Here is a 24675-nt window from a genome sequence, read left to right as displayed (position 1 = left end):
GTATATTTCTCGCATTTATATAGCCTTTAGTCTATGCAGTCTTCTATCGTGACGTAATCGTGATGTACGGACCGATATAGAGCAATATATCTGGTGCATAAAACGCCCATTATTCTTCTACTTTCATTACTCTGCTGCCTTAGTTTCTCATGGTAATACATTTTTATTACTTACTAGATAATATTGCGACTACATTATTGTAAAAAAGCTGTTACAGAAACTGAAGTTTTGCTATATTAAAGTTAAAATACCAGACTTTAAATAGAAGCATGTAATATAATTTTTTCTTCTCAAATTACTAACAATTGGACAAATTATACTATAATAATCTCAACTTAAGCACTAGAGCTGTAGCTTAATAACTACATAGTACTAGCTGTCCCGGCAAACGTTGTTTTGCCATAAAATGATTTTCCCTGTTTTCCTGCTTTTCTCTTGAAGTTTTTTCCGATTTTTTTTCTACAGACCTCACGGAGCCCGAGACCTTTCCAACGAATGTAAAACCGTGGAAATCGGTTCGTGCGTTCTGGAGTTATTGCGTCAGGAAGGAAAACCCGACTTATTTTTAACCGACTTCCGAAAAACGAGGAGGTTATATATTCGGCTGTGGATATATATTTTTTTTATATATTAGATTATAGGTATAGTAATAAAGGAAAATAGATCATAGAAGGCATTCGACTTGTTTATAAACGCAACTAAATTAGACTACTCTTGTAAAATATGAAACAAATCTTTATTAGATTATTCTTACTACTATATCCTGAAAATATTCACCTAAAACATAAATTATTTAGGAAGTAACGAGTTTTCCGGGCCCAAATGATTATGGGCCATTTTTTACCCAAAGACAGGTCAATAGTAGCAACTATTTGTATAAATAACCCGGACAAAGAACATGAGAAGGGTAAAAATGTCGGATAAAATAACTTACGGGTACCCGGGTCCCTTAGAATAGGGCTGCCAACCTCAAAAACCAGATTAAAAGTTTCAAATAACAGGACAATTTCGCCCAAAAACAGGACATAGACTTGCAATAGTAAAATTAATATTATATAGATGATACATGGTACAAAAAATTAATATCTTTCAATCAATAAAAATACGTATTTGTCATAATTCAAAACATGAAATATTTGTTTGAAACAAATTTTAAACTTAGCTATATTTAAAATTTTGTTTTACTACAGTAACCCCGGGACGCTGCTTTAAAAATGATCCAAGACATCCCAGAACACTACAAAAAGTAGGATATGTCCTGGGAAGGGACGGTTGGCAACCCTACCTTAGAAGGATTTAGGGATGAACACAAGCTAAACGCCGTTCAGAACAATACCCAACTGTTGTATTATTATTTATTTATAGTTTATCTGATCCTTATGTAACTTGGTAACCTTTAAGGGATTTTCTGACGTAAGTATTCGAAATCGAATTTGGATATTCAGTTTTTGGGCATAATAATTGTTACTATGTGTAAAAGCTTTTTTCTTCTTAAGTACTATCAGAGAAGTTGATTCCTATGCAAATCGGGGACCTAAGTAGTTTGGTTGCGTTACGTCAAACCCAGCCGACAGATCACAATTAACATTGAATTGACGTATCCGACCAAATAACGTTGGTCTGTCAATTGCATAGGAATCAACTTCCTCGATGGTACAATAAAGATTTAGATGTAGAATAAACATAAGTTGCTACTACCTACTCTACCTATCTAGTATCTTCCTTAATCTAACTTACCTGAGTATCACATTCTACCTTAATATAATACCAAATGTTCCTGAGGCTTTTGGTTTCATCAGCAAATCATCAGCAAAGCTCAATGATTTCAATTTTAATTCAGCCTTACATCTATTATATTTTGTATCTTATACGGTATACCTAATGTACTGAAGTGTAATTACAATACAATTTGAGAATCAAATATTGTTTTATTTAAAAAATAAATCAGAAAATAATTGTTTAAGTCTCAAGCTTCATTTTCTTTGACTGTACCACATTTATTTTAATATTTAGGCAGACATAAAGTTAGAAGAAAATAAATAATATTAAGGGCTTGTTTCACCACTTCCTGATAAGGTTGTCTACCAATTAACTTGACAGATCAAGTATGGAGAATCTGTCATAAAAGTTGTGACTATCCTATTAGGCACTTTATCAGAAAGTGGTGAAACAGGCCCCTAATATATTATGTGATTTTTACTATAAATTAATAAAATTCCACTTAGAATCTAATACAATCAACAAAACAAACTTTTGACTCTACCAACATGCAATAGATTCCAATCCTAACAGCATAGTTGTCTTCATCTCAATACTGAAACATTCATTGCACCGGAACATGTTTGCTTCGAGAATACTGTAGACAAACATTGCGAACACCATTCGATTGCCATTGCTAACAGAATTATTGAAACTATGGAAATGTTTGCTGAATCGCTTAATAATAGTCAGGCAGTCGGACTGTTTGGCGTAGTGTATTCATGAGAGGCTTAAGATGATACACCAGGGGCTAGAGAAATGAAAAAAAAGTACGTGTAATATCTATAGCTTATATATTATAATATATCCCTTACCTCAAGCCTATACCGCAGAACGCGATAGAGACAACTGCAGAAAATCAACGATTCGTTGTCCCCTGATTCCTTCTCCAAAACTTAACCGATTTAAGTACTTTTTCATTAAAGATTAAAGAAAGGCTTGAGCTGTGTTCCTGTTTTTTTTTTTGTATAATCTAGCCAAATCTGTTTTCTGGATGTTTGAACACAGCGGAAAATCTGGCCATTTTTTTTGGGGTTTTTGAACGTTCATATCTTATTTAATAATTAAATTATGAAAAAAAAGGAAACATAGGGACATTGTATTAGTGGCCATAGATATTCAGGAAAAAAATTATAACTCTACTAGCGTTATCCAGGGAGGACACAGGGGACAACGTTTGTATGGAAAAAAGGGCGGTGTAGACTCCTCTTAAATCTTAATATCTGTGGCTAGGGATTGTGTCTTTACATTGCTTTACCAAAAATGACAATTCTTACAATTCACTTTTTTACTTCCAGCTCCTAAATTATTTTAGTACTTAAATAAAAAAAATACAGAATTAGTAAAAGATTTGCTACTGAAAGTACAAGAACTGATGAGTGATTATCGTGCGAACTACAATAATAATTAAAATATAATAATTAAAAAAAAGCGCTATTTTACGTTAAGATTCTGTGACTCGCGGCTTAGACTATAAGGACCTTTTTCGAAGTTAAAAAATATTGCTCGACGACATACTGACGGATCGGACAAAGGGCGATATGTAAATAGGCGGTTTCCCCCGAATTTCAGATTAATGGCCGCCCCGTCAACTGGCTGATACATTTGTCATGTTTGAGAAAATTCGAGGCTTTCCCGAGTCAAATGGATATTATTTTCAGCATTAATCATTAGCGTCGTTATGATAGAAGCATTCTGTTATATCTTTACTGAGATTATATATAAATGCGAATGCGTTTCTGTCTGTTATCTCTTGGCTCTTTATGTTTAATGACTGACCCGAATTAGATGAAATTTGGTCTAGAGATTCTTTATGACCCGAATTAAATGAAATTTGGTCTAGAGATTCTTAAGTCCCGGGAAGGGATGTGGAAACCTGAAATAAAGGTATTTCAGGTAAGTGTTATAATATGTTAATTATAGTAAGCTAATAAATAATCTTTTGTTAAACTAAATACTACAAAGTATGTAATGTACAGCTTGGCTATTATTAATGCAGTATTGGTGACTTACTTAAAAATTCTACACGTGTAGGAACGAGTTAGACAAATCCCTAAAGGGTTAAGGCCCTTCAGCCATAGAGACCACTGAACTTGACTTTAGGGTTACCTTTTTTAAGGATAATGCACGAATGAAGGATGAAAACATGAAAAACATTAAGAGTGTATCATATATTTTGCCCCTAAAGTTGTCTCAGCTGTGAAGTCCGAAATTTTAAAGGTTACACAAAAATTATAGTCGATATTTTAAACCGTTACAATCGTAAGTACCCAGGCCAAAACAGCCATTAATGCACACTCTACTCTCTAGTCTTAATAGACTAATGTCTATTCTATAAGTCCTTACTCTGAAACTACTAAAGGTGAAAAAAATATATAAAATTATATATTACAGAAAAAGACGGCTATTAAATCAATCAAAATTAAGTAGAAAGAGACGAAAACTAAGTAAACCAGTTACCCCGATAACTACTTTGTCATAACTACGTGTAGTTTTGTACATGAACAAATTGAGACAACGGCCAAGTTTCACTATAAATTTACTTTCAAACTTTACATATTCCAACTCCTAAGAATTGTTTGAGAATCTTTCGAGTTTAAATTAGTTTGAAATAGTAAATTTTACTCATCTTCGGGGTAAACAATTTATTTGAGTTAGATCATGATTTGAAGCTGCCATCTCCTTTGAACACTAATTTTGGTCCCTTATACGTGTGTTAGGCCCTGAGGGCCTATCAAATTGTGTTGTTACGACCGATTTTGACACTGACGGTGAAATTTTAAGGCGGCGATGACGACTTTTCAAGAAAAATCCTCTGCAGCAACGAACATTTGAAGTCATAAATAAATTCGTTATTAGCGCGGGAATTGTACATTTTCTTAAATAAAAAGTATCCTTACCTAGTAGCACAGAATATATAATAGTACTCCGTACTAGTAGTAATGACGACCTCTGTGGCTCAGTGGTGAGCGCGTTGGTAGGTCAAGCCGGGGGTCGCGGGTTCGAATCTCGTTTTCAATGTTCCCGGGTCTGGTTGTGTATTAAATATGTGTATGATATAATAAAAATCTTAAATATATGTATAGTATAAAAGTATTAAATATATTTCCGTTGTCTGGTACCTGTAACACAAGTTCTTTAGGTACTTAGCACGGGGCCAGACTGACGTGGTGTGAAGCGTCCATAGATATTATTATTATTATTATTACCCAGGACTTAGAAAAATATCCATAACTTTCATCAAAATCGGTTCGGCAGCTTGACCCTGAAGTGGTAACAGACGAACACTGTCGCATTTATAATATCAGAGTGGATATAGATGATACTTTGGAAATTGTATACCTACTCCACGTCCTTGATTAGTATTTCATCTCACTTCCTCTCGAAATAGATTCCAAACTACATTTGTCAAGAGACACCGACCCCGAATCTACATACATTTGCATTGGCAAGCTCTCCCTGTCCTTTACACTAATATTTAATTTAATCTACAACACAGTCCACTCCAGTTAAAATATGTTAACTTACCCCGTATATTTCCACATTTTGGACAATGGATTTACTTCAAACCTAGGAATCAGATATTAATACTTTGGAAATGAATAAATACTTTATGTAGGTACCTATATCCTAGTCTCTGTTCTATGCTCTACTCGTAATAACATTGAAATAGTAGGTTAGATATCATGTTCTCTCTCTTTTTCTTCGCATATATAAAATTTCATTTATTAAGCGTATGTGGTTAATGGTAATGTATCTTTCGTCTTGTACACTGTACAGGACTGTGTGACAAAACCGTTTAAGCTATCCTTTGACCTCTGCTGGAGATTTAACTTTTAGCTAAGCAAAGCTACTAAACTCTATACAATTTGTCACTTCGGTCTCGGGTCAAGCCAACATTTACTTGATGTTCAGCTACTGTCCCCGAGAGTGATTGCTTTGACTTGCTAATGCTAACTTAGCTTTCAATGCTGAACTGGTATTCACTGCAAAACTTTTCTATGGCAATGAAATCTAAACAAGTTAAACAGCTCAAACTTCGGCAGCCAAAATTATTATGTTATCTTTGTCTCTTTTTATATTCCTGAAAGAGAAGGCATGGTATTTTGTGTTTTTGATACAGACTACGTTTGCCTTACTTAGTCATTCGATAACATTTATATTGGCTGCACTAAAGCAAAAGGCCGCGAGCGAAATTGACCGATTCCCACTCATGAAATCGAAATGGATTGGAAATGGGTCAAAATGTAAGCAATCAAGCGCTTTTCCAATATTCTAGTTATATTCTGTGTCAGCAAAAATGGAATATATTTTCTTCAAACTTTTAATTTTGGAACAATTAAAATTAACTCTATTTGATATTGGCTATAATTGATATTTGAATATGGTCTGAACCACAACACCAATTAATTTTTCTTTATTAATAATAATATAAAGTTTTGTAGCGTATATTTATTTGTTACCACTACTATTACTGTCTACTAGCTACATCTTATAACAGAAACAAATATCAAACCTTAAAGAACCAATGCGTTAAAAATTGTGAATATTCTAAACACGAAACTCATATGGCGCTTAACTTTTAGTACTAGGTTCTGCACTTAGCTCACCCTCTGTTTTATAACAACTAAACGTATCTGCTAATGTTTTCAAACTGAACATATCTTTGTTACTGTTATAAATATGTTTACTTTTATTTCGTTGCTTCATATCTTTCATCTATAGTCTGTCAAGAAAGTGAAGAAGTTAAAAGTTGCAACATCGTAGTGTCATCCCTTTTTCTTAGATTGATTGGAAAGGGATGACACTACGATGTTGCCACTTTTTAATTTCTTCACTTTCTTGACATACTATAAAATTATTTTTATGGTCTATATTTACTTTTATGGTCTTTATTTGGTCTATATATTATGTACTTTTAATCTAGTAGAATCTTAATTGATTAGTTGAGCTTTATTTTAAATAAATTATTTTCATTGAATTGCTAGTTCCTGACAATATATAAACTAGAATATTAGCTAAAATGTTTTGACTGTTATCGTTATGCTTAAAATTTCATTGTGTTAAGCAAACATTTCTTTACTCTATACTTTCTAATTTTAATTTCACGATTAAGTCAATAAATTGGCTAATTATTACCATTTCATTATTACTCACTGCCACCAAAACTTGGACATTAGTTAAGATATCCGATAATGTATTTCAATTTGATGCAATCCCATTAGAAACTTGCAAATCTGAAGCATCTAAGTTAGATATTTGTCAGGAAGGCGCTGGTGGAATATTTGTCTTGGTCAAACTCGCTAACGAGACAACTTGCACGTACCAGAACTTATGTTCGCTATTCAATAACCAAATGGTTTGCTGTTACAGAGGCTACAATTTCATCCCTTTGTGCTCAGTTATTTGTCGGGAATGTGAGCATCTGTTTACTGCAATGCATACTTCCATAAGTGTATAATTTAAAAGATAAATTCATACAATTATCTTCAAAGTTTGGTGTTGAAATTTTGTTTTCTATCAGTAATGTTTTTGCTAAGCATATTGTTATACTCAAATGAATGTTTTTTTTCATACTAAATTGTATATACTTATAAGTTAAAATAATAATTAATTTACTAAGTATTTTAATTAATGTTTTTTTTTTAATTTTATTTATACAGTTTGTATAAAAACAATAAAACATAATACAGGTAGTTTGGGATAATCTTAACAGATAATTGAAAATTCGTCATTATCGAGTTGATCTCATCCCGGGGGACAAACTCAAAACTTTATTAATAACATCCATTAAATCTCAAAATTTAATTGCGAAGTAATCAAATATTTCCGGACCAATAGCAGCGCTTCGGATTCCGATAACAAAGTTACGTTGGTAATTTACGGAAATGTGAAATTTTTGTATTGATTCACTTACTTTGCTACTAAAATTATTTGTATATTCGTCTTAAGTCTACGTCTTGTTTTTTATCGTTTTTATGACAAAGATAAAAGAACACCGAATGATTTGGTGGTCTTACATATAATATTTTGCTTTAATGTCTAAATTCTCCAGTAATCTAATGGTTGCTATAAGAAATACAGTTATTAAAAAGATATACATATACAGTTACATTTATATATAGAGCAGAATATCAGTAAAATTACAACGCACTTGTACATTAATTTATTTAAAAAAATCTTAAATATCAAAGTTAAAAATATTAATTAAGGTTGTGCTGTGAAGGCAAACTATTTTAATTAGTGAAACGAAAATGTTAAGACCAAGTTCCTTAACGAAAAGTCAATTAAAGCTGAGGATAACTCTCTAAGAACCAGAGACATCTTGGAGTCCAGTCTTATTCAGTTTAAAGTTAATGATATAACTTTGTTTCTTAAATAGTTCATATCTTACAGACATCTTGAGGAAACTAGGTAAATTGCAAATGATTGTTCTCACAAATAAATGATAACATATAGAAAGCGAAGAAAAAAGAAGGAAATATTGTAAGCCTCTAAGGCGTATGTAGCAAGCAGACTTTAAAGCAAAACTGAAAAATTGCACCTTGAACATAGAAATCTACATAAGCGCCCTCAGTCAGAATCCAGGGCAAAAGATTAGGTCGTTAAAACATGCACGTTCTATTTATACGAAAAATCATTAAACACGGCACGTTTCCGCAAAACAATGTTAAGACTTAAAGCAAAGCAAACGAAAACTGCAAGAAACTTTCATAATTTTAAACCAACAGTCTCTTTTAATTAAAAATGTACGCCAACGTCTAAAGTGTCGCTTGCTATAAGTTCTCAAAGCTTCTTCAGTAATTCAGTGATAGTTTGTGGATTAAAACAACTTCACAGTGTTCAGTAGAACATAAATTCTACTAGTTAGAAGTTATTCATTCATGTACTTATATAATATAGTATCAACTATGAAATGGAAAAGAATTTTGTTCGATTGATAAAGGAAAGCGTAAAAAACATGTTAATAAATAAAAAAATGAGTAGAATCTCTATTAAACACAAACAATGGACTATAATGGATTAAGTTTGTGTCCGCTCCTTTAATGCATGCAAAGGATTAAATTAAGTGGTAAGTTTTTGTGCGATTCACATCAAATAGAAAAACCCGTTTCCACCAATGTCTAAAATATGTTTACTAGCTTCTCACAAAAGGCGTACACAAAAATTGGTAACTTTATTAATACAGAAATAGAAATAAAGGTAATTCCGGACCCCTGTCACATCCATACCCAATTTGTCAGCGTATATTTAAAAACGCCTCCCTGCGGCACGCCTATCTCTGTTGAATTGGGATAAATAATGAACGCGATATTGTTACAGAGTTAAATTTATTGTTCAGCTTTTGATATAGGCCGTCGCGGTTTATCTTTTCGCTTTAAATAACTTGAAATGATAATTCGCTGAATGAGGCTTTGATGACGTTGCTCACGCTTTGCAGATTAAATAGTGAAAAGTTGTATTTGTAGAAACATATTATATATACTTTTTGTTAAATGCTAAATTTATAATAATATTTAGATTAAATTTATAATTATAACCGTGAATTATAATGAAAACTGTACAAATATATGATTAATGAGCTGCTGGTTTAAAATTTTCGGTCAGAATTTTTAAACATTTAACAGCCTATGTCCAGCAGTGGACGACTATAGGCTGATATGATGATGATGATGATGATGATGAACAACAGGCAGTCACACATTTAGATAAAAATATATTTTTAATTTACCAAATACAAGACATCAATAAAGGCTACTTGCTAATCGTAACAGATACATAAAGTTGTTGGCAACTAAAAAACAAGTCCTAAATACACATATGTGTTCGTTCGGAGAGCTATCCGAGCCGTTTGCTACTGATGTTCGCCGTGTTTGTATAACAACTCCATTTCACCTTCAAATATTTGAAAAGTATCAAAATATAGGCGTTAAATATATTTGAAATGTATATGGGTAGAGTATTCAGATGAATATTTTTATCACAAAAGAAATGTTTTTAAAAATCAAACAGTGAGCACAGAAGCTATTACTCATAATGACTTGGGTTATGTTAGCAAGTTGGAATTTAATAATGGAAATAATTAATCTATTACACAATTCACTAGAGCATTTAATCAAATTGAACGCAAAGGACGAAATCAATGAATAGCTGAAATAATATCGAAAGTTCTCTGTAAGTCAGACAAACAGCGTCTGTTGGGAATGTCTAGACAGGGGTAGAAGCGTTCTCTAATTAGGAACATATTCTAGGACTTTGACCTTACTAAGTGAAAATTCGTTTACAAGTGGTCGAGGATTTGTAAATATTTCATGTTAGCTTTAAGCTCTCAATATTGTTATAATTGTTTCTTTTGGTTCCATCTCTTTACTTTAATTTTTATACTGCTTCCGATGTGTTTTATTTTATTTATTTATTGATTCACCAACAGAATCACATTTAATAAAATACAATGTAATAAAATAAAATAGATGAATTATGTGTTCCAATGAAAGGTGAAATACAACACTCTTTGCGGCAAAGGTGTTAAAAAAGGTTTACACTCATTGTAATTTTTCCTCGTGTCTGAAATCTTTTTTTTATCAAAGGTATGTAAGCTTGTCTCAGTAATGTAATGCTTGAGGCACAGGGACCGTAATAACCTTCTACGTCATTATCGAGTAGCAATGACCCGTGCCTTATAAATGTCAATATGTCTACTCGAAACGCCTAAGCTCGCTTGACCTTTGAAAAGGTACGGTTGGAAAGTTTCAGACTATTATCATCAACTTTTAAGCGTCTATCTTCATTATCGTTAACGTTATTGAGTTTTATGATGCTTTTCATCGTGATCAGTTTCATTGTACTCGTTCTTTCGTTATTAGATGAGTACTTCTGTATTGTATCCGCTAAGTTTGGTATAATGTAGATGTAATACGTAACGTGACCATTTTTATTTTACATTCAAATCGAACATCGTCAAAATATCCGATTAAGTGAGTGAGTTGGTCAGCAATTTAATGTATTTCCGATTTCAACAGATTTTGCTGTTTTATGTATATCAAATACCAATGTTATCGCCCACGCCATTAGCAAGACTGAAACAATACCGTTCATAAGACGACGTTGGCCGATGACGACGTTATCACGAACCTAGGCGTAAAAAAAAACTAGCATGACAAAAATATCCTAAATACACCAGCGGATGTTACAGCTGACGAGTTGATGTTTTCCAGTTTGTATAAAACTAACAAAGTACTTTGTTTCAGGCAACCAGCGGCGCGGAGCCGCAGGTAGCGGTGCTGTGCGAGGCGGGCGCGACGTACCACCCCCAGTACATGTCCGCCGCCGGCAGGTGGACACCCGACCTCACCACCAAACCCCACAATTGCCTCAAGGACAAGATGGAGATACTCGATTACTGCAAAAAGGTAATAGAAAAAGAATTAGGAAAATGAACTGAATATTTAGAAATAGTTGGGAACATTGCCTACATGATTATTTTTGAAAAAAAATACTATTTATGAAAACATCATATTATAATGACGAGATCATAAAATATTTTTAAGAAAAATAGAATGTGTAGAACTTAGCGTGTCTAATAAGTCTAAATACAGAACTAGAACAAGTGTGATGACTAACTAAGTAACTGGAGAAGTGATAACATTAGATTGAATCCAAGCATCTAAATCAAGATCGGAAAAGCAACGAAGTTTCGTAAATGTAAAAATAATTTATGCCGCAATATTTATCCCGCTGCGAGGGTTAAGAGCCTAAATTCTTACAATAATTGAATCCGGGTTTGGGCAAACTTATTTTGAAACGATTTCTATTATCCCCACTGGCCACTAACAAAAGCATTGTAGTGCTCCGAATATATTTTAGCAGAAATTACCGGGAGACCACTAATTTATTAATTGAGCGTAAAGCAATTAGTTTGACTTGCGGCTACAACGTTTGTTCATATAATATTAATTATAATTAATAATATTATCGGCCATTGTTTTAGTGATACATTGACTGTGTTATTATTCCTGGATTTATAATAAGGGGCAACGAAACAAATCATTGCCAGCTAACCAATTAACGCTTTATATAATTATCCATTGGGAATATTGTGTACATCGAAAATTGTTAAACTACATTTAAGTTAAAACTAGATATTTGCTACTTTTATTGCGCAGAAATATCATATATCACGCAGAAACCGTACACCGTTACAAAACTTTTCTAGCTTCGTACCTCGAAAATCTCAGTAGGTTCTTGAAGTGTATCAGGTACCTGAGGTGTATCTTGTTTCATCGCACACTTATCCTACTTCTCTTAATTTTTTAGTGTCATTAATAGCTATTCCTTTATTTTCTAGGTGTACCCGAGCCATGACATCACCAACATCGTCGAAGCCTCCCACTACGTGAAGGTCAGCAACTGGTGCAAGCTCGGCTCCAACAACGCCGCCAAGTGCAAGGTTACCCGATGGGTGAAGCCTTTCCGCTGTCTTGGTATGTTCACCATTCGTCATTTTCTATCTTTTACTAGATGCACCGGAGAATTTCGTATCAGTTCCTTCCTAATTTAAACCTCAACACAAACCTTCCCTGGACTTCCACGATTATTTCAAGGCTAAAATTAAGTTTTTATTCTTTAAACATTCCTGTAAGCTAAAACGCAATTTTGTGGCAGAAGGTCCATTCCAATCGGACGCGCTGCTGGTACCTGAGAGCTGCCTGTTCGACCACATCCACAACCAGAGCCGCTGCTGGCAGTTCTCCAGGTGGAACGCCACTGCTGGCCGTGCGTGCGCCCAACGCGGTCTCCGGCTGAGGACCTTCGCAATGCTCCTTCCCTGTGGCATCAGTCTCTTCTCTGGCGTCGAATTCGTCTGCTGCCCTAAACACTTCAAAGGTTGGTTTACTTTTCAAGACTATTTATATGTAATATTTTGTCACATAAATTACAAAATCTTAAAGGAATAATATCTAGTATCATTTCACTGCTAAATGCATATCATGTGAAGCTAAATATGATCGACTAAAGTATTTAACCCGATGAGTAAATATTTTATTAATAATTACCGGGCTAACTATAGCAGAACAGCACAAATAAAGGCACCAAGATTGAAGAAAAAACTAACTATGAATTATCATTTTGCAGAAAACGCAAAGATGCACAAGCCCATGGACGTCGGAGTACCAGTGAGCCCTGGTGGTGAGGAGATGCTGGCCGCCTCCGCTGCTATGGACGAGCGTGACGATGATTTGCTAGATGACGAAGACGCCCTCGGTGATGACGATGATGACAGCCTGAACCTGAGCGACGATGATGATGATGACGACGCTGATGATGGTAATTTTGTTGCAGTAAATGAATTAAATAACTAAATGATTAAATTATTACGGAATTTAATTCATGTGTCCATATGTCGGACACTATGTAGGAACACAAAATTAGGAGTAGGGTAGTCTAAAAACTTTACCAAATTACTGTTCACTGTTCACGCCTGTCATATTCTCAGTTATCTAGGTCCTGTCTTAACTCCCTGTTAAAGTTAACTCGGCTTAATTGACGTTTATTATTTTAACTAAGTATATTCTGAAGCTAATCAAAACACGTTTCCAACAGATATGGACGAAGACGAAGACGCCGATTTGTCTCGTGACGACGACGCGGAGGACGACGATTACACCGACGCCGACGATTCCGCCTGGCCACACCCCGAGTCCTCCTCGTCTCCGTCTACTACTACCACTACATCTACTACTACTACCACTACTACGGTATGTAAAATCTGATGAGAAATCTAGTATGAAAAATTCTCGTGTCACAGTTTTTGTGCGCGAACTCCACCAAAACGGCTCAACTGATTTTAGTGAAATTTTGTATAACGTACATTCGTTAGGCCCTGTGGTTAGGCCTGAGAATAGGTTTTTAACTACTATTTATTTTGATACTATAAATAATTTAAATAACGGCAAAACATTGTTTGCCGGGTTATCTAGTAACTTATTTAAAAGAGTCTGAAATAAGTATTCTGGTTTTCTGTTGATTAATTGTAATTGAAAGAAATACTAATAAGCGTTTTGAATAATGCGTACTGTAAGCCTTTGTATTTGCTGAACGGGTTCCATTTTTGAGTGACAATTTCACTTGCAATCTTTTGGTTTCGGGGGTTTCGGGGGCGATAAATCGATCTAGCCTGGAATAATTTCTAGAAAATGTCATTTACACCGGATACCGAGCAAAGCTTGGTCAAACAGCTAGTTATTATTAATATGGTACCAAGGCCAAAACTTCGGAGTCCTATATAATATTATCATGGCTTGAATGGTTCAATTCCCTCACTACCAGGACCTTAAGAATCATAAAGATCATAATAACCTAATTTTTTTTGCAAAATTAATTGATCTGGTACAATTTTGCAGGCTTCTACCGCTACTTCTGATCCCTACTTCTCTCACTTCGACCCGCGAACTGAACATCAGAGCTACAAAGATGCCCAGCAACGCCTTGAGGAAACCCACCGCGAAAAGGCAAGTTGTAACATTTGTTGTTAAAATTTGAAATAGGTTGCAAAAATCTATAAGAGAATCTAAGGACAGGCCCACGTCTATAAAAGCTCATGAACATTTTTTATTCGAAGTCGTTTAAATGGCTCCAGGTATAGCCCAATAGTTAAACAGTCAATTCCGTTAACCTATGACATAAACTTTATACACAAAGTTAGAATGTATCAAAACAAACTACACAGGTAGTTGGTAATAACAATATCCTGATTTCTTTTTTTCAGATCACCAAGGTGATGAGGGAATGGTCGGAACTGGAGGACCGTTACCAGCAAATGATGACTTCTGACCCGGCGTCAGCTCAGACCTTCCGCCAGCGCATGACTGCTAAGTTCCAGGCTAATATCCAAGTAAGTTCATTTTTTTTATGTCTTTGTATTGGTTTTATAAGGCAGACTAACAGCTGGTTCACATTGATATAAGTATAACTAGCTCCACAGTCCATTTTCCAAATTCTTAACTAAATTAAATCATGTTTACAGCCATGAGCTACTAAAAGCTTGTCATGTTTTCTTTCATAAATCATACCGGATCTACAGATCCAGTGCCAGAATATATATTATGCTGGCAGTTGCATCGACATCAATGTAAATCAGCACTAATCTCTGAAGGTTTCCGCTTCCGCTGTTACAAATTAACTGTTCATTTATCAATTTTAATTAATTTGCTCTTACCCTCCTATTACTATATTAACTTTCAAATAGTTTTCCTAGCAGCCCTCCCAAATCCTCATTTATTCCATTCTCTATCAATCAATATGCTCAAGCAGTCTCTTATCTTCACATTTCCCTCAGTCTCTGGAAGAGGAGGGTGTGGCGGAACGTCGTCGTCTCGCGGCTCTGCACCAACAGCGTGTGTTGGCCCACCTCGCCCAGCGCCGCCGCGCCGCACTCGCCTGCTATGCTCGCTCGCTGAGGGATACGCCACCTAATGTAAGTATGCTCTTTCCCTAACTAAAGCAAACGGTGCTCATATTGACTAATCAGAATGGACCATTAGCAAGTTAATATTTTAGTAGAATAGTCAGTAATGCAAGAGAAAAGCAGGCCTTCAGCTTTTCTCTTGCTTCAGCAGCAGGAAAGCAGCGCTGTGTTTCGTCGTTCAGTTCAGACAATCTGAACTCTGAAACCCAAAGTTTTGATGATAATCAACGAAACTGATACGCACGTATACGCGATACGCAGAAGTGCTTAACATATTTTTATTTTACAGGCTCATCGCGTCCAGAAGTGTCTACAGCGGCTGGTGCGAGCTTTGGCTGCGGAGCGGAGCGGCGCGCTGGCGGCGTGGAGACGCGCGGCTGCGGCAGGCAGAGAGGCGGCAGCTGCTGAGAGAGCCAGTGCTGCTGATAGGCTGCAGGTAACATTTTAACATAAGGATTTTGCAGGTTATTGGGGTTTCACATAGTTAGTTTGCCTACTTGGAACGAAACCAAGCCATCAGGACACGTGGCCGCAGTGGGCAAAGAGGCGGCAGCGGAGAGAGCCAGTGCTGCTGATAGGCTGCAGGTATTGCTTCTGTTTTCCCAATAGAATGAGGCCCGAAGGAGACGCCTATACGATCGCCACGGATCTTTTGACACGTGGTCAATATCCTGAACTTATACGCCGTACTCGTATTGTAAACTGTAAAGATCCACATGACAGACCCCCATTAGTTCATGTTTTGTATATTGCTGAAATTTTTAATTATATTGATTTGGAGATCCCAAAGTTCTCTTTCCCTTCTCACCAACTGACTCGCACATGCGTCACTACGGGTACATACGGAAAGGAAAAAAAATGCCATGACCTTACATGGTTCATGTAAAAATATATGTAACCTAAAAGACGAATTCTCTTAATCTAATTTTTTTTAATCGTTTATTTACTTATCTAAACAAATACAGTATTTAACAAAGTGCCGTACCACGGAAACCACGCAGGGTTTATCTGCGACCCAGCGAGTGATGATTTGATTTGTTACAGGACGCTGACCGTGCCCTCCAACGTGCTTTGACCTCCCTCCGCCGACGACCGCACCTGTACGCCAGCATCGGTACTGCCATTGAAGACTACGTTCAGGTACAAACCACCAAGCCTTTGTTACAAGATAGTATGCACGACTTCCGACAATGAGTTGAGGGTAGACAATAATTAAAAATAATTTGACATTCAGTATTCACACAAGTTGCACAGGGATATTATATGCAGAAATATTTACGTTTTTCACGTTTCCGTCTGATATTTCCATTACATTTCCTGTATTTACATTTTACCGTTATGTTGAGGTTATAGGAGTACCTACCTGAGGTTAGACTAAAATAGGAAACGTAACCCATCATCGTTACGTTTCCTACAAATTCACATTTGGCAAAAGATTTGTTAAGGTTCACTATTTTATTATTTAAGTTGGTGCAATACTATTTTTAGTCGAGTCTACGGTAAAAGGTTCTGTTACTTTTTTCATCAGACTTAACATTCCCCATAGGCACATGGTGGTAGTATCATTTCAGCGAAATACAGTCTTAAATCCATCCATACATTTTAGTCTATGCAATCCAAGGACGACATGGCGGTGTCGCTGATGTCCATGACCCCTGAGGCTGAGGAGCTGCTGCTGGACCGCATCGAGGCGGAGGTGCAGCGGGAGCAGGCAGCACGAGACCAGCTCAACGCCAAGCGGGACCAGAGGACCAGACAGCGACAGGATATACAGAACGAGCGGGCACGGGTAAGGAAATATCTTGTTTTGAGGAGGTTATTTTAATAGAAAAGGAATGCAAATTCGTTCATTTAATTGATTCATAGACAGATAGTTGGGTTGTCAAATCCATTCGATAGATTGACTTGATATAGCCTAATAACTTAATTCCACAGTCTATAATATTATGCGTAAAAATCTATCTCTTTGATGGTACAGTCAGGAAAATCCATTCGTAGGGATGTAAACCTTATTTAGTCGGGTTCTGTTAAGTCATCTTAGTCTGCCTATGAATAGATGAATGAAGTATTTTAAGCAATCCGAAATTTTCAGCATTAACACACCAATGCGATTCAAAATTTTTTCTTGATTTTAAATGCAACTATTCTCTGCAGTCAAACCTACCAGTCAGTACTCAGTAGTCATGACACTATCAATTCTTTCAGACATCCAACGGTGTGAAAGAGAGCGAGGAAATCGACGACGAGGCGAGCGAGACGAACGACACTGACGATACGACGCTGACGCCGCGCACGTCGCCGGCGCCGTCACCGTCACCGTCCAGCGTCACCCCGCGTGACGTCACCACACGATCAGCTTACACGCAGGAGACTACTACCACTGTGAGTTCACGTAAATACTATAGTATTATAACGTCATCAGTTCATCACAATCAGTCGTCATACTTATTATAAAAATGTGACCACTGACCAGTGGCTAGCCGCGATGCGGTGGTGTTCAAGTATTACGTTTTTAACGCTTCCTACTTTCCTGGGCCATAGCAAGCTGCGACACTGCTTTTCAGCGTTGCATCTTAAATAATAAATATTTGCTGTGCAATGGTCATTTTCCGCAACGTAATGTTGTGTGACACTTTCTCTTGTTGGCGTTGTTGCGCAGTTCTTGGTACCTTCCAATCTATTTAATATCCTTATTCTTCATTTGATAGGGTAGGCAACAAAGACTTATCTGCCTATTGTGCCTATTATAGTTTAGTTTTAAGTTACAAATTGTTACATTGGATAGGAGTAAAATGTCTCACTTTCACCATTATCAATACCAGGAGTTCATCACCAGCACGATGACTGAGGCGCCGGAGAGCGAGACCGAGACCGGCGAGATCAGCGAGACCTCCAGCCGACGGTCCACCAGCGAGGTGAGTGCTTATCATCACCAGGAGATCATCACCAGCACGATGACTCTTAAAAAAAAATCCGTCGTCATACCCATACAAATTGCCGATCCGGGCAATTTGTATGGGTATGAAGACGGATTTTTTTTTGAGTTCTTATAGAAAAAGTTGTTCATTTTGACGGGCTCATTCGATGGTTTTAAGGATAACGGTGTTAACCCTAACAACCTGTTTATTTCAGCAACAAACGGAGGGCGAGGGTCTGCGAGCGGCGTTGGAGCAGGCTGAGGAGCGCGCGCCGCCGCCGCCGCCGCCCGCGCACGCGCTCAAACACGAGCTGCAGCACTCGCAGCCTGTAAGTATAGCTTGACTTATATTATGAAGTGGAACTTGGAAGTACTAATTTGCAAAGGCTCTGTAACTAGACAGTGTAACTTTGTCTGACTCTGATAAATTCTTCAGGCATCAAATGCTCAAAATTATAGATGCTGAATTGCCAATTGGATTTAAATAATATTATGATGTTCAGTTACTTATCAAGCGTCATGGTACATTACATGGCAACAGCAATAAAAACGTACGTTATCATAGGCCATAGCATCCAACGTCAAAATCTTATAGCAGCCGTTACAACATGTAAATCATCATTATTTATTCCCCCAGGGCTTCACCATCCGCGCATCGAACGTGGAAGGCAGCGGTTCCGGCGCGTTATACCCGGCACTGTGCGTCGGCGGCGCGGCGCTCGCGGCGGCCGCGGCGGTCGCGCTCGCCGTCGCCAGGCGCCGCGACCGCGCACCGTCCGCGCAGGGCTTCGTACAGGTAAAAATTAATATTAAAAAATAACTACTTAAGCGGGCCCGTACACGCTCAATTTATTGTGCAATATTACGTATTGCGCAATATTGTCTCTACAATACATTTAAAATATGGAGAGAAATAAAAGAGAAATTACCAATTTACAAAATTAAAATATCAAAAAGATCTATCCAGCGGAAGAGCTCTGGTGCAACCAACGCAGCAAGCGCAGGGGTATTGGCCGGCTGTTGTTGGCCAAGGTGATCGGGACTCCCGTAGGCGGTGGCTAGTTCAGCGGTGTGTACCGTAGGCATGGGCGTAGCGAGGTACGGGCAGGGGGGGCAGCTGCTTCCCCCTACAAGAGCGACATATTTTGTTAAAAACCACGAATTCGAAGTTTATATTCTACTTATACCGATCTGTTACGTCCATACTATTTTCCGGCTTAAATCTCTTCCGAACAATTTTCAAATTCAAAATTGCAAACATTGACAAATTTAACAGATAAGTGAAACAAAAGATACGAGAAACCATTTACATAAAAGAGACAGTTCTATTTTTAAACGTCGAATCGTATCGCTGTCTCTTTTTTCGCCTGAGCTATGACGAAAATTCGATTTTTTCCAGATGATTCGAAAAAATAATTGAAAATGTACATAATCGAGATATTTATTGCAATCAAGACATGTGGTAAGAGATTCCATGTGTTTTGTTTTCTTTTGAGTCATAATTGGTACATTTTCGAAACGCGCACGACGTCATTTTCAATTTATTTAGATAAGACAAGACGCGGCACGTTCGTGACTGCGCTCGATGCAGACTTAACAACTATTAACTGTAGTACTGGGAGATACCACAACAATACTATACAGACCGCTTCTGGGTCGAATAATAATAATAATAATAATAATAGCTCCCACACCGGTTTCGGTGACGGTGGCGGTTTCATTGCAACCAGGCCAGCTACGCAGGAGTAATTTTATAGTGCCCAAGTGTGTGCGCAGTACACAAGTGCACTTTCTATTCCTTTACTCTCATAGCCCAGTGGGACGGAAGACCGACACGACCGGCGAGAGATCAGGCGCAGGACCTTTTTACATGCCCATCCGACGCATGGATCATCTTACTTGTCAGACAATCAGGTGACCAGCCTGCATTGTCCAAACCAAACTTGGAAATAACATCGCGGGAATCGAACCCACGAATTTCGAGTCAAGAGCCGCGCTCTATACTGCTAGACCACGGAGGCGTTCAACTGGCTGGTCGTTCAGGCTGGGTCGTATATGAGACTCTCAGCCCAAAGCCTAGCTAGCTCGTCACCGGTACAGGGGACCTATATTAGTCGAACCTTGTTTTTCCCTTCCAGCGTGTTTTACGTCTCACCACAATCCAAAACCAATTTGCAAGAAATTTCTGCTGCAGTCAGTACTTAAACTGCAGCTTGACTGTCAGACATAAAGTTGATATACCTAGCGGAATAGAGCAACAATCTCGAGCTGTCAAATGTAACCAAAATTGGTTTTCATCTGTGTGAAAAATATGTGTACGTATACAATTACACAAGCATGAGTGAACATGAATTCTATTAAATTATCAACGTGCGGCAGCCGGCACGTGCCGACTGGACGTCAAAAAAAGAGAGCTGCTGTCATGTATCACACGTCTCTTTTTACCACGCAGTGTTACTGATAGTGACATCTCTCTTGCTCAGGCCTTTGTTTCTCTATTCCGCTAAGTATATTAACTTTATGGTCAGAGAAGATAAAAATATTTTTATTTACTACTAGCTGTTGCCCGCGACTTCGCCCGCGTCATCATAGTATAACAACAAAGATGGATAGTCCGCTAAAAAATATGAAAAAAGTAAAAATATAACCTCCTCCTTTTTGGAAGTCGGTTAAAAAGTAGCCTAAGTTACACCTTACTACATTAGCTATCTACCAAAAAAAGTCCCGGCAAAATAGCTCCAGCCGTTTCAGAGATTAGCCGGAACAAACAGACAGACATACAGACAAAAATTGTAAAAAATGTTGTTTTGGTGTCTGTATCGTTTATAGATTCATATGCATGTAGTAAAAAACGGTTCTTTCAATATTACAAACAGACACTCCAATTTTATTTATATGTGTGTATAGATCATGGCCATTTGACATTTCTTGGCTCTATGGTGAGCAACCGGTGACTGCGAAGACTTTAGCCTAGAACAAAGTTGTAAATTCACAAACTTTCACCTTTTTAATATGATTTTGGTAAACGTAGGGTCAGAAGATATTAAAAAATGACGATATTTTAATAAAAGATAAAAAATATAAATAAACTGAATTACAACCGCCAAAGAACTAACCAATGCAATGTTGGACATACGAAATACTGAGTTTGGTACCTGTTGACACAATAGACATAACGACGTTACTTTGTGTCCATGTTAATTGTATCATTATTTGTTTTATGTGTCCAATAAATAAATAAAATAAAATTTTTATCGGTCAATTGAGTAACAAAAAACATGAAGCTACAAATTATAAAATATCATCGCTTTCATTCAAATCATTTGTTATCATTCTGTCTACTCTGCTGTTGACCACGCAAAGTAATAGCGCCTTTAAAACATTATGAATTTTTATGTCAGATATCATACTATACATTAAGATTAATTGTATATTACGTAGAAGGTTATTTTTCATAATTTTATCTACTATTCTGAAAATCCGGATTTTTTAAATTTTAAATCCGGATTTTTCGTAGCCCCTGAAAAATCCGGATTATCCGCATTTTTCGGATTTCGAAGTATCCGGATTGCAATCCCTATTTGCTATAGAATATGTAACGAAATCTTACTATTTTTTTACATGTTTCTTTACTTACCTCATTAAGTTATTTTTTATTTTCAGGTGGAACAGACCAGCGCCGTAGCCCCCACTCCCGAAGAGCGACATGTAGCCAACATGCAGATCAACGGTTACGAGAATCCCACCTACAAATACTTCGAAGTGAAGGAGTAAATTGTAACCCTCCCGCCAGGCCCGTCACAGAGTAGAGCGTAGAAGAACTGACTATCTACTTCGCTTCCTTCTATTCCGGTGTGTTCTTGTGAGTTTTTGAAGAGAAAGTGACGTCAGCGCCATCTATTGAATCTCAACGGTATTTTTCTGAGTGTTCTACAATTTTTTTTAATTATCACAGGTTTCCTTACATGGTTATTTTATTTCTATTATAACTTATGTCTAAGACATAAGATATCGAAAATAGAAGTGAAATAACTATGAAACTTGAGTGATTACAGCGCTATCTCTTCAGATTCTTTGGCGCCATCTGTTGGCAGTTGAGGTAGTTACAGCCCATCGAAGGCTCGAAAGAACAAGGGAATAGAAAGTATTGATTTGTGATGTGTGATAGGAGCCCCTTAGTCAGGGTACTAACCCTGCACCCTATATCTATGTCCTTAAGTAATTATTTATGGAATGAATGTGTGTGGCCCCCCGTATTCTTTATAGATCGTGACGCGAGCCTGGTGGAGCTTTTTTTAAAAATATTCCAGTAATTTGTTTAATACTTGAGTTGGCACCAAATTATTTAAGTTTAAGTTTAGTTTTTAGTCGTAGCGTTTATAAGTGTCACCTTGTAGACTAATTAAGTTCTCGAAGCCGAGTCTCGTGCGATAGCGTGCGGTGTTTTCACACGTTACTTTCTTAACACTATAATTTTTTGATCTCAATTCGTAGTAAGTTATATTGCACTTTTGGCCGCCGTCTATCGCGCGAGGCGGAACAAACGTCCATAGTACGCTGTGTATATACTCCGCGTACAGATTTGAACCTAAAATTCTTACTCTAAAAGCCCGCTTTCTTTTTCTAACGTAGCTAGAACATAACGTAAATTTTATGTAATAAAATGCGAAAATATATTTTAATAATTACTTGTACTTAGCAACGGGAAAGGCATAGCCGGCGCGGGCAAACACTAGCCTATTAGAACTCTTCTAGATACTTCTCTTTGATTTTGTTTTCTATTTAGAAGTTTCCTGTCTATCGTTCGGTTGATCTGTCTCGTTTTTCGGTTTGCCCGCGGGAGAATACTCCTGAGTTCCCGATAAGTATCGACCGTACTCATCGTGTGCCGGTGGAACGGTAGAAGCGGAGATGTTCGCAATCTAGTCATACGTATGGAGGCCGGGGCGCGCACTTTGGGTACCGGTTTCGCAAGCAGATTAAGCTTAGTGAGTGTATGTACGGTTATATATAAGTAGATGTACAAAAAGTAATACATTATATAGATGTTTTAGCGTCAGATACATAGATATAAAGCAAATATAATTATATATCGCATTCGTCCGTTTAATGTAAGGGCTTGCGCTCGTGTCTACCCCACGTACCACACTTAATGTTACGCCGTAGTTAAGATGTAATTCTGCCTCAGTATTATATACATGTAAGCTTATTTGTTATAAGCTAATTTATATACACTAATACTATTTCTTTACGGGCGCCGAGACGTCGCTACGTTGAGGGAGTCATATCAGATACGTAAGCGCCCTCTGCCGAGCGTTTTTTTCATCTGCATTTGCGAGTTTGCGAGCCTCTACGCTTCTCAGGAGCGACGATAGATGGCGACGGAGTCTATGCGATGAAAAGGACGCGAGCTGGGGGCCCGCCCGTGCTTGTACGGCATTTTCGTAATTTAATTAACACTGTATAACGTAAGTTTATCCTGCATCAAGTAATCGCTGTATTCAATGAATTATCAAGCCGACCACATATTTTTTTAACAAAACTTTTGCTCAATATCAACTCGTCTCGTTGGTCGATGTCAGCATTAGTAACATAATGGATGTTCGTAGTTAAACCAATTTATGAGTAACGACACTGTTTCCCGTATTTTGAGAATAATAAACGTTTGTAAATTTGTGTTTTCTGTGCTACATTTTGTGAGTTCGAAGTTCAAATTAAATCAATAAATAGGAATTTCAATATTGGTGTTTTTATTGGCACTGTTGCCTTGGTCCATTAATATTGTTTTGTCTAGAAATCCTTTGCCAGATAAGTACCATGATGAATTAATGATGTATGCGGAAAACGTGACCACTGACCAGTCCAATGCCAGTTTAGCTTAGCGGTCTTGATTCCTACGTCTCTGATTCTAGTTTGGGAGCACATTATGTTTTTTTTTGTATTGTTGAGATTTGAGCTCTATTGCTCTTTGGCAGACCCTGAGTTGGAACTTTTGTAATTCGTCAATTGGTCAATGATCAAGTTTGCGCACTGTTGGTTATGACGAGCGAAATACACATATCAACGAATATGCGCTTCATGGACCAGTTTTCTGCCTTTGTCATAAGAAACTAATTGGCCCAAGTACAGGTACTCGTTGACATAGTGAATTCCTTGCTCGTCTACCTCGATCCTACGTCTCGATCATTGTTTGTGTCTTTGACCCATTTTTTGTAAGTTCCACCTCTAGGTTTGCAGTCTACGGATCTTGGAGCATAATTTGATGATGTGCGGCTGACGGCTGTAGGTACAAAAATTACGAAGTCGTCGATAAAGCGAAGATTGTTTAGAATTTTCTTGTTTTAACTAAAATTTCACATTTTATTTAAAAATGTGAAATACTTAGGCGCAGCGCAGATGACAGACTATCCGTGACGCACTCTTTTTAGTCTGTGGTTTATATTATGCAGTACCTAACACACACGACGCACAAAAAGTCCGGCACGTTACTGTTAACGCGTCACAGACTAAAAAGTGCGTCACGGTCCACGGATAG

General features: G+C 37.2%; 1 protein-coding gene across 3 annotated transcripts in view; it reads left to right on the top strand.

Moving 5' to 3' along the window:
• LOC121734973 (amyloid-beta-like protein) overlaps positions 1-23879 on the top strand; it is a 144225-nt gene extending 120346 nt beyond the window's left edge. Inside the window, exons 2-17 of one of the 3 annotated variants that reach the window (XM_042125639.1) lie at positions 11007-11168; positions 12104-12239; positions 12424-12642; positions 12892-13083; positions 13360-13514; positions 14160-14267; positions 14525-14650; positions 15095-15232; positions 15513-15659; positions 16268-16363; positions 16830-17012; positions 17429-17605; positions 18046-18138; positions 18356-18469; positions 18778-18936; positions 21804-23879. In XM_042125639.1, the coding sequence (XP_041981573.1) occupies positions 11007-11168; positions 12104-12239; positions 12424-12642; positions 12892-13083; positions 13360-13514; positions 14160-14267; positions 14525-14650; positions 15095-15232; positions 15513-15659; positions 16268-16363; positions 16830-17012; positions 17429-17605; positions 18046-18138; positions 18356-18469; positions 18778-18936; positions 21804-21914 (2316 nt within the window). In that variant the 3' untranslated portion in view covers positions 21915-23879. Of the gene's footprint in view, positions 1-11006; positions 11169-12103; positions 12240-12420; positions 12643-12891; positions 13084-13359; positions 13515-14159; positions 14268-14524; positions 14651-15094; positions 15233-15512; positions 15660-16267; positions 16364-16829; positions 17013-17428; positions 17606-18045; positions 18139-18355; positions 18470-18777; positions 18937-21803 lie in introns of all 3 variants that reach the window. The other 2 variants (XM_042125640.1, XM_042125638.1) reach the window with 2 other exon arrangements.
• The last annotated feature ends 796 nt before the right edge of the window (positions 23880-24675 follow it).

The sequence above is a fragment of the Aricia agestis genome, chromosome 16, assembly GCF_905147365.1.
Source record: "Aricia agestis chromosome 16, ilAriAges1.1, whole genome shotgun sequence".
NCBI lineage: Eukaryota > Metazoa > Arthropoda > Insecta > Lepidoptera > Lycaenidae > Aricia > Aricia agestis.
This window is presented reverse-complemented; position numbering and strand designations above follow the sequence as displayed.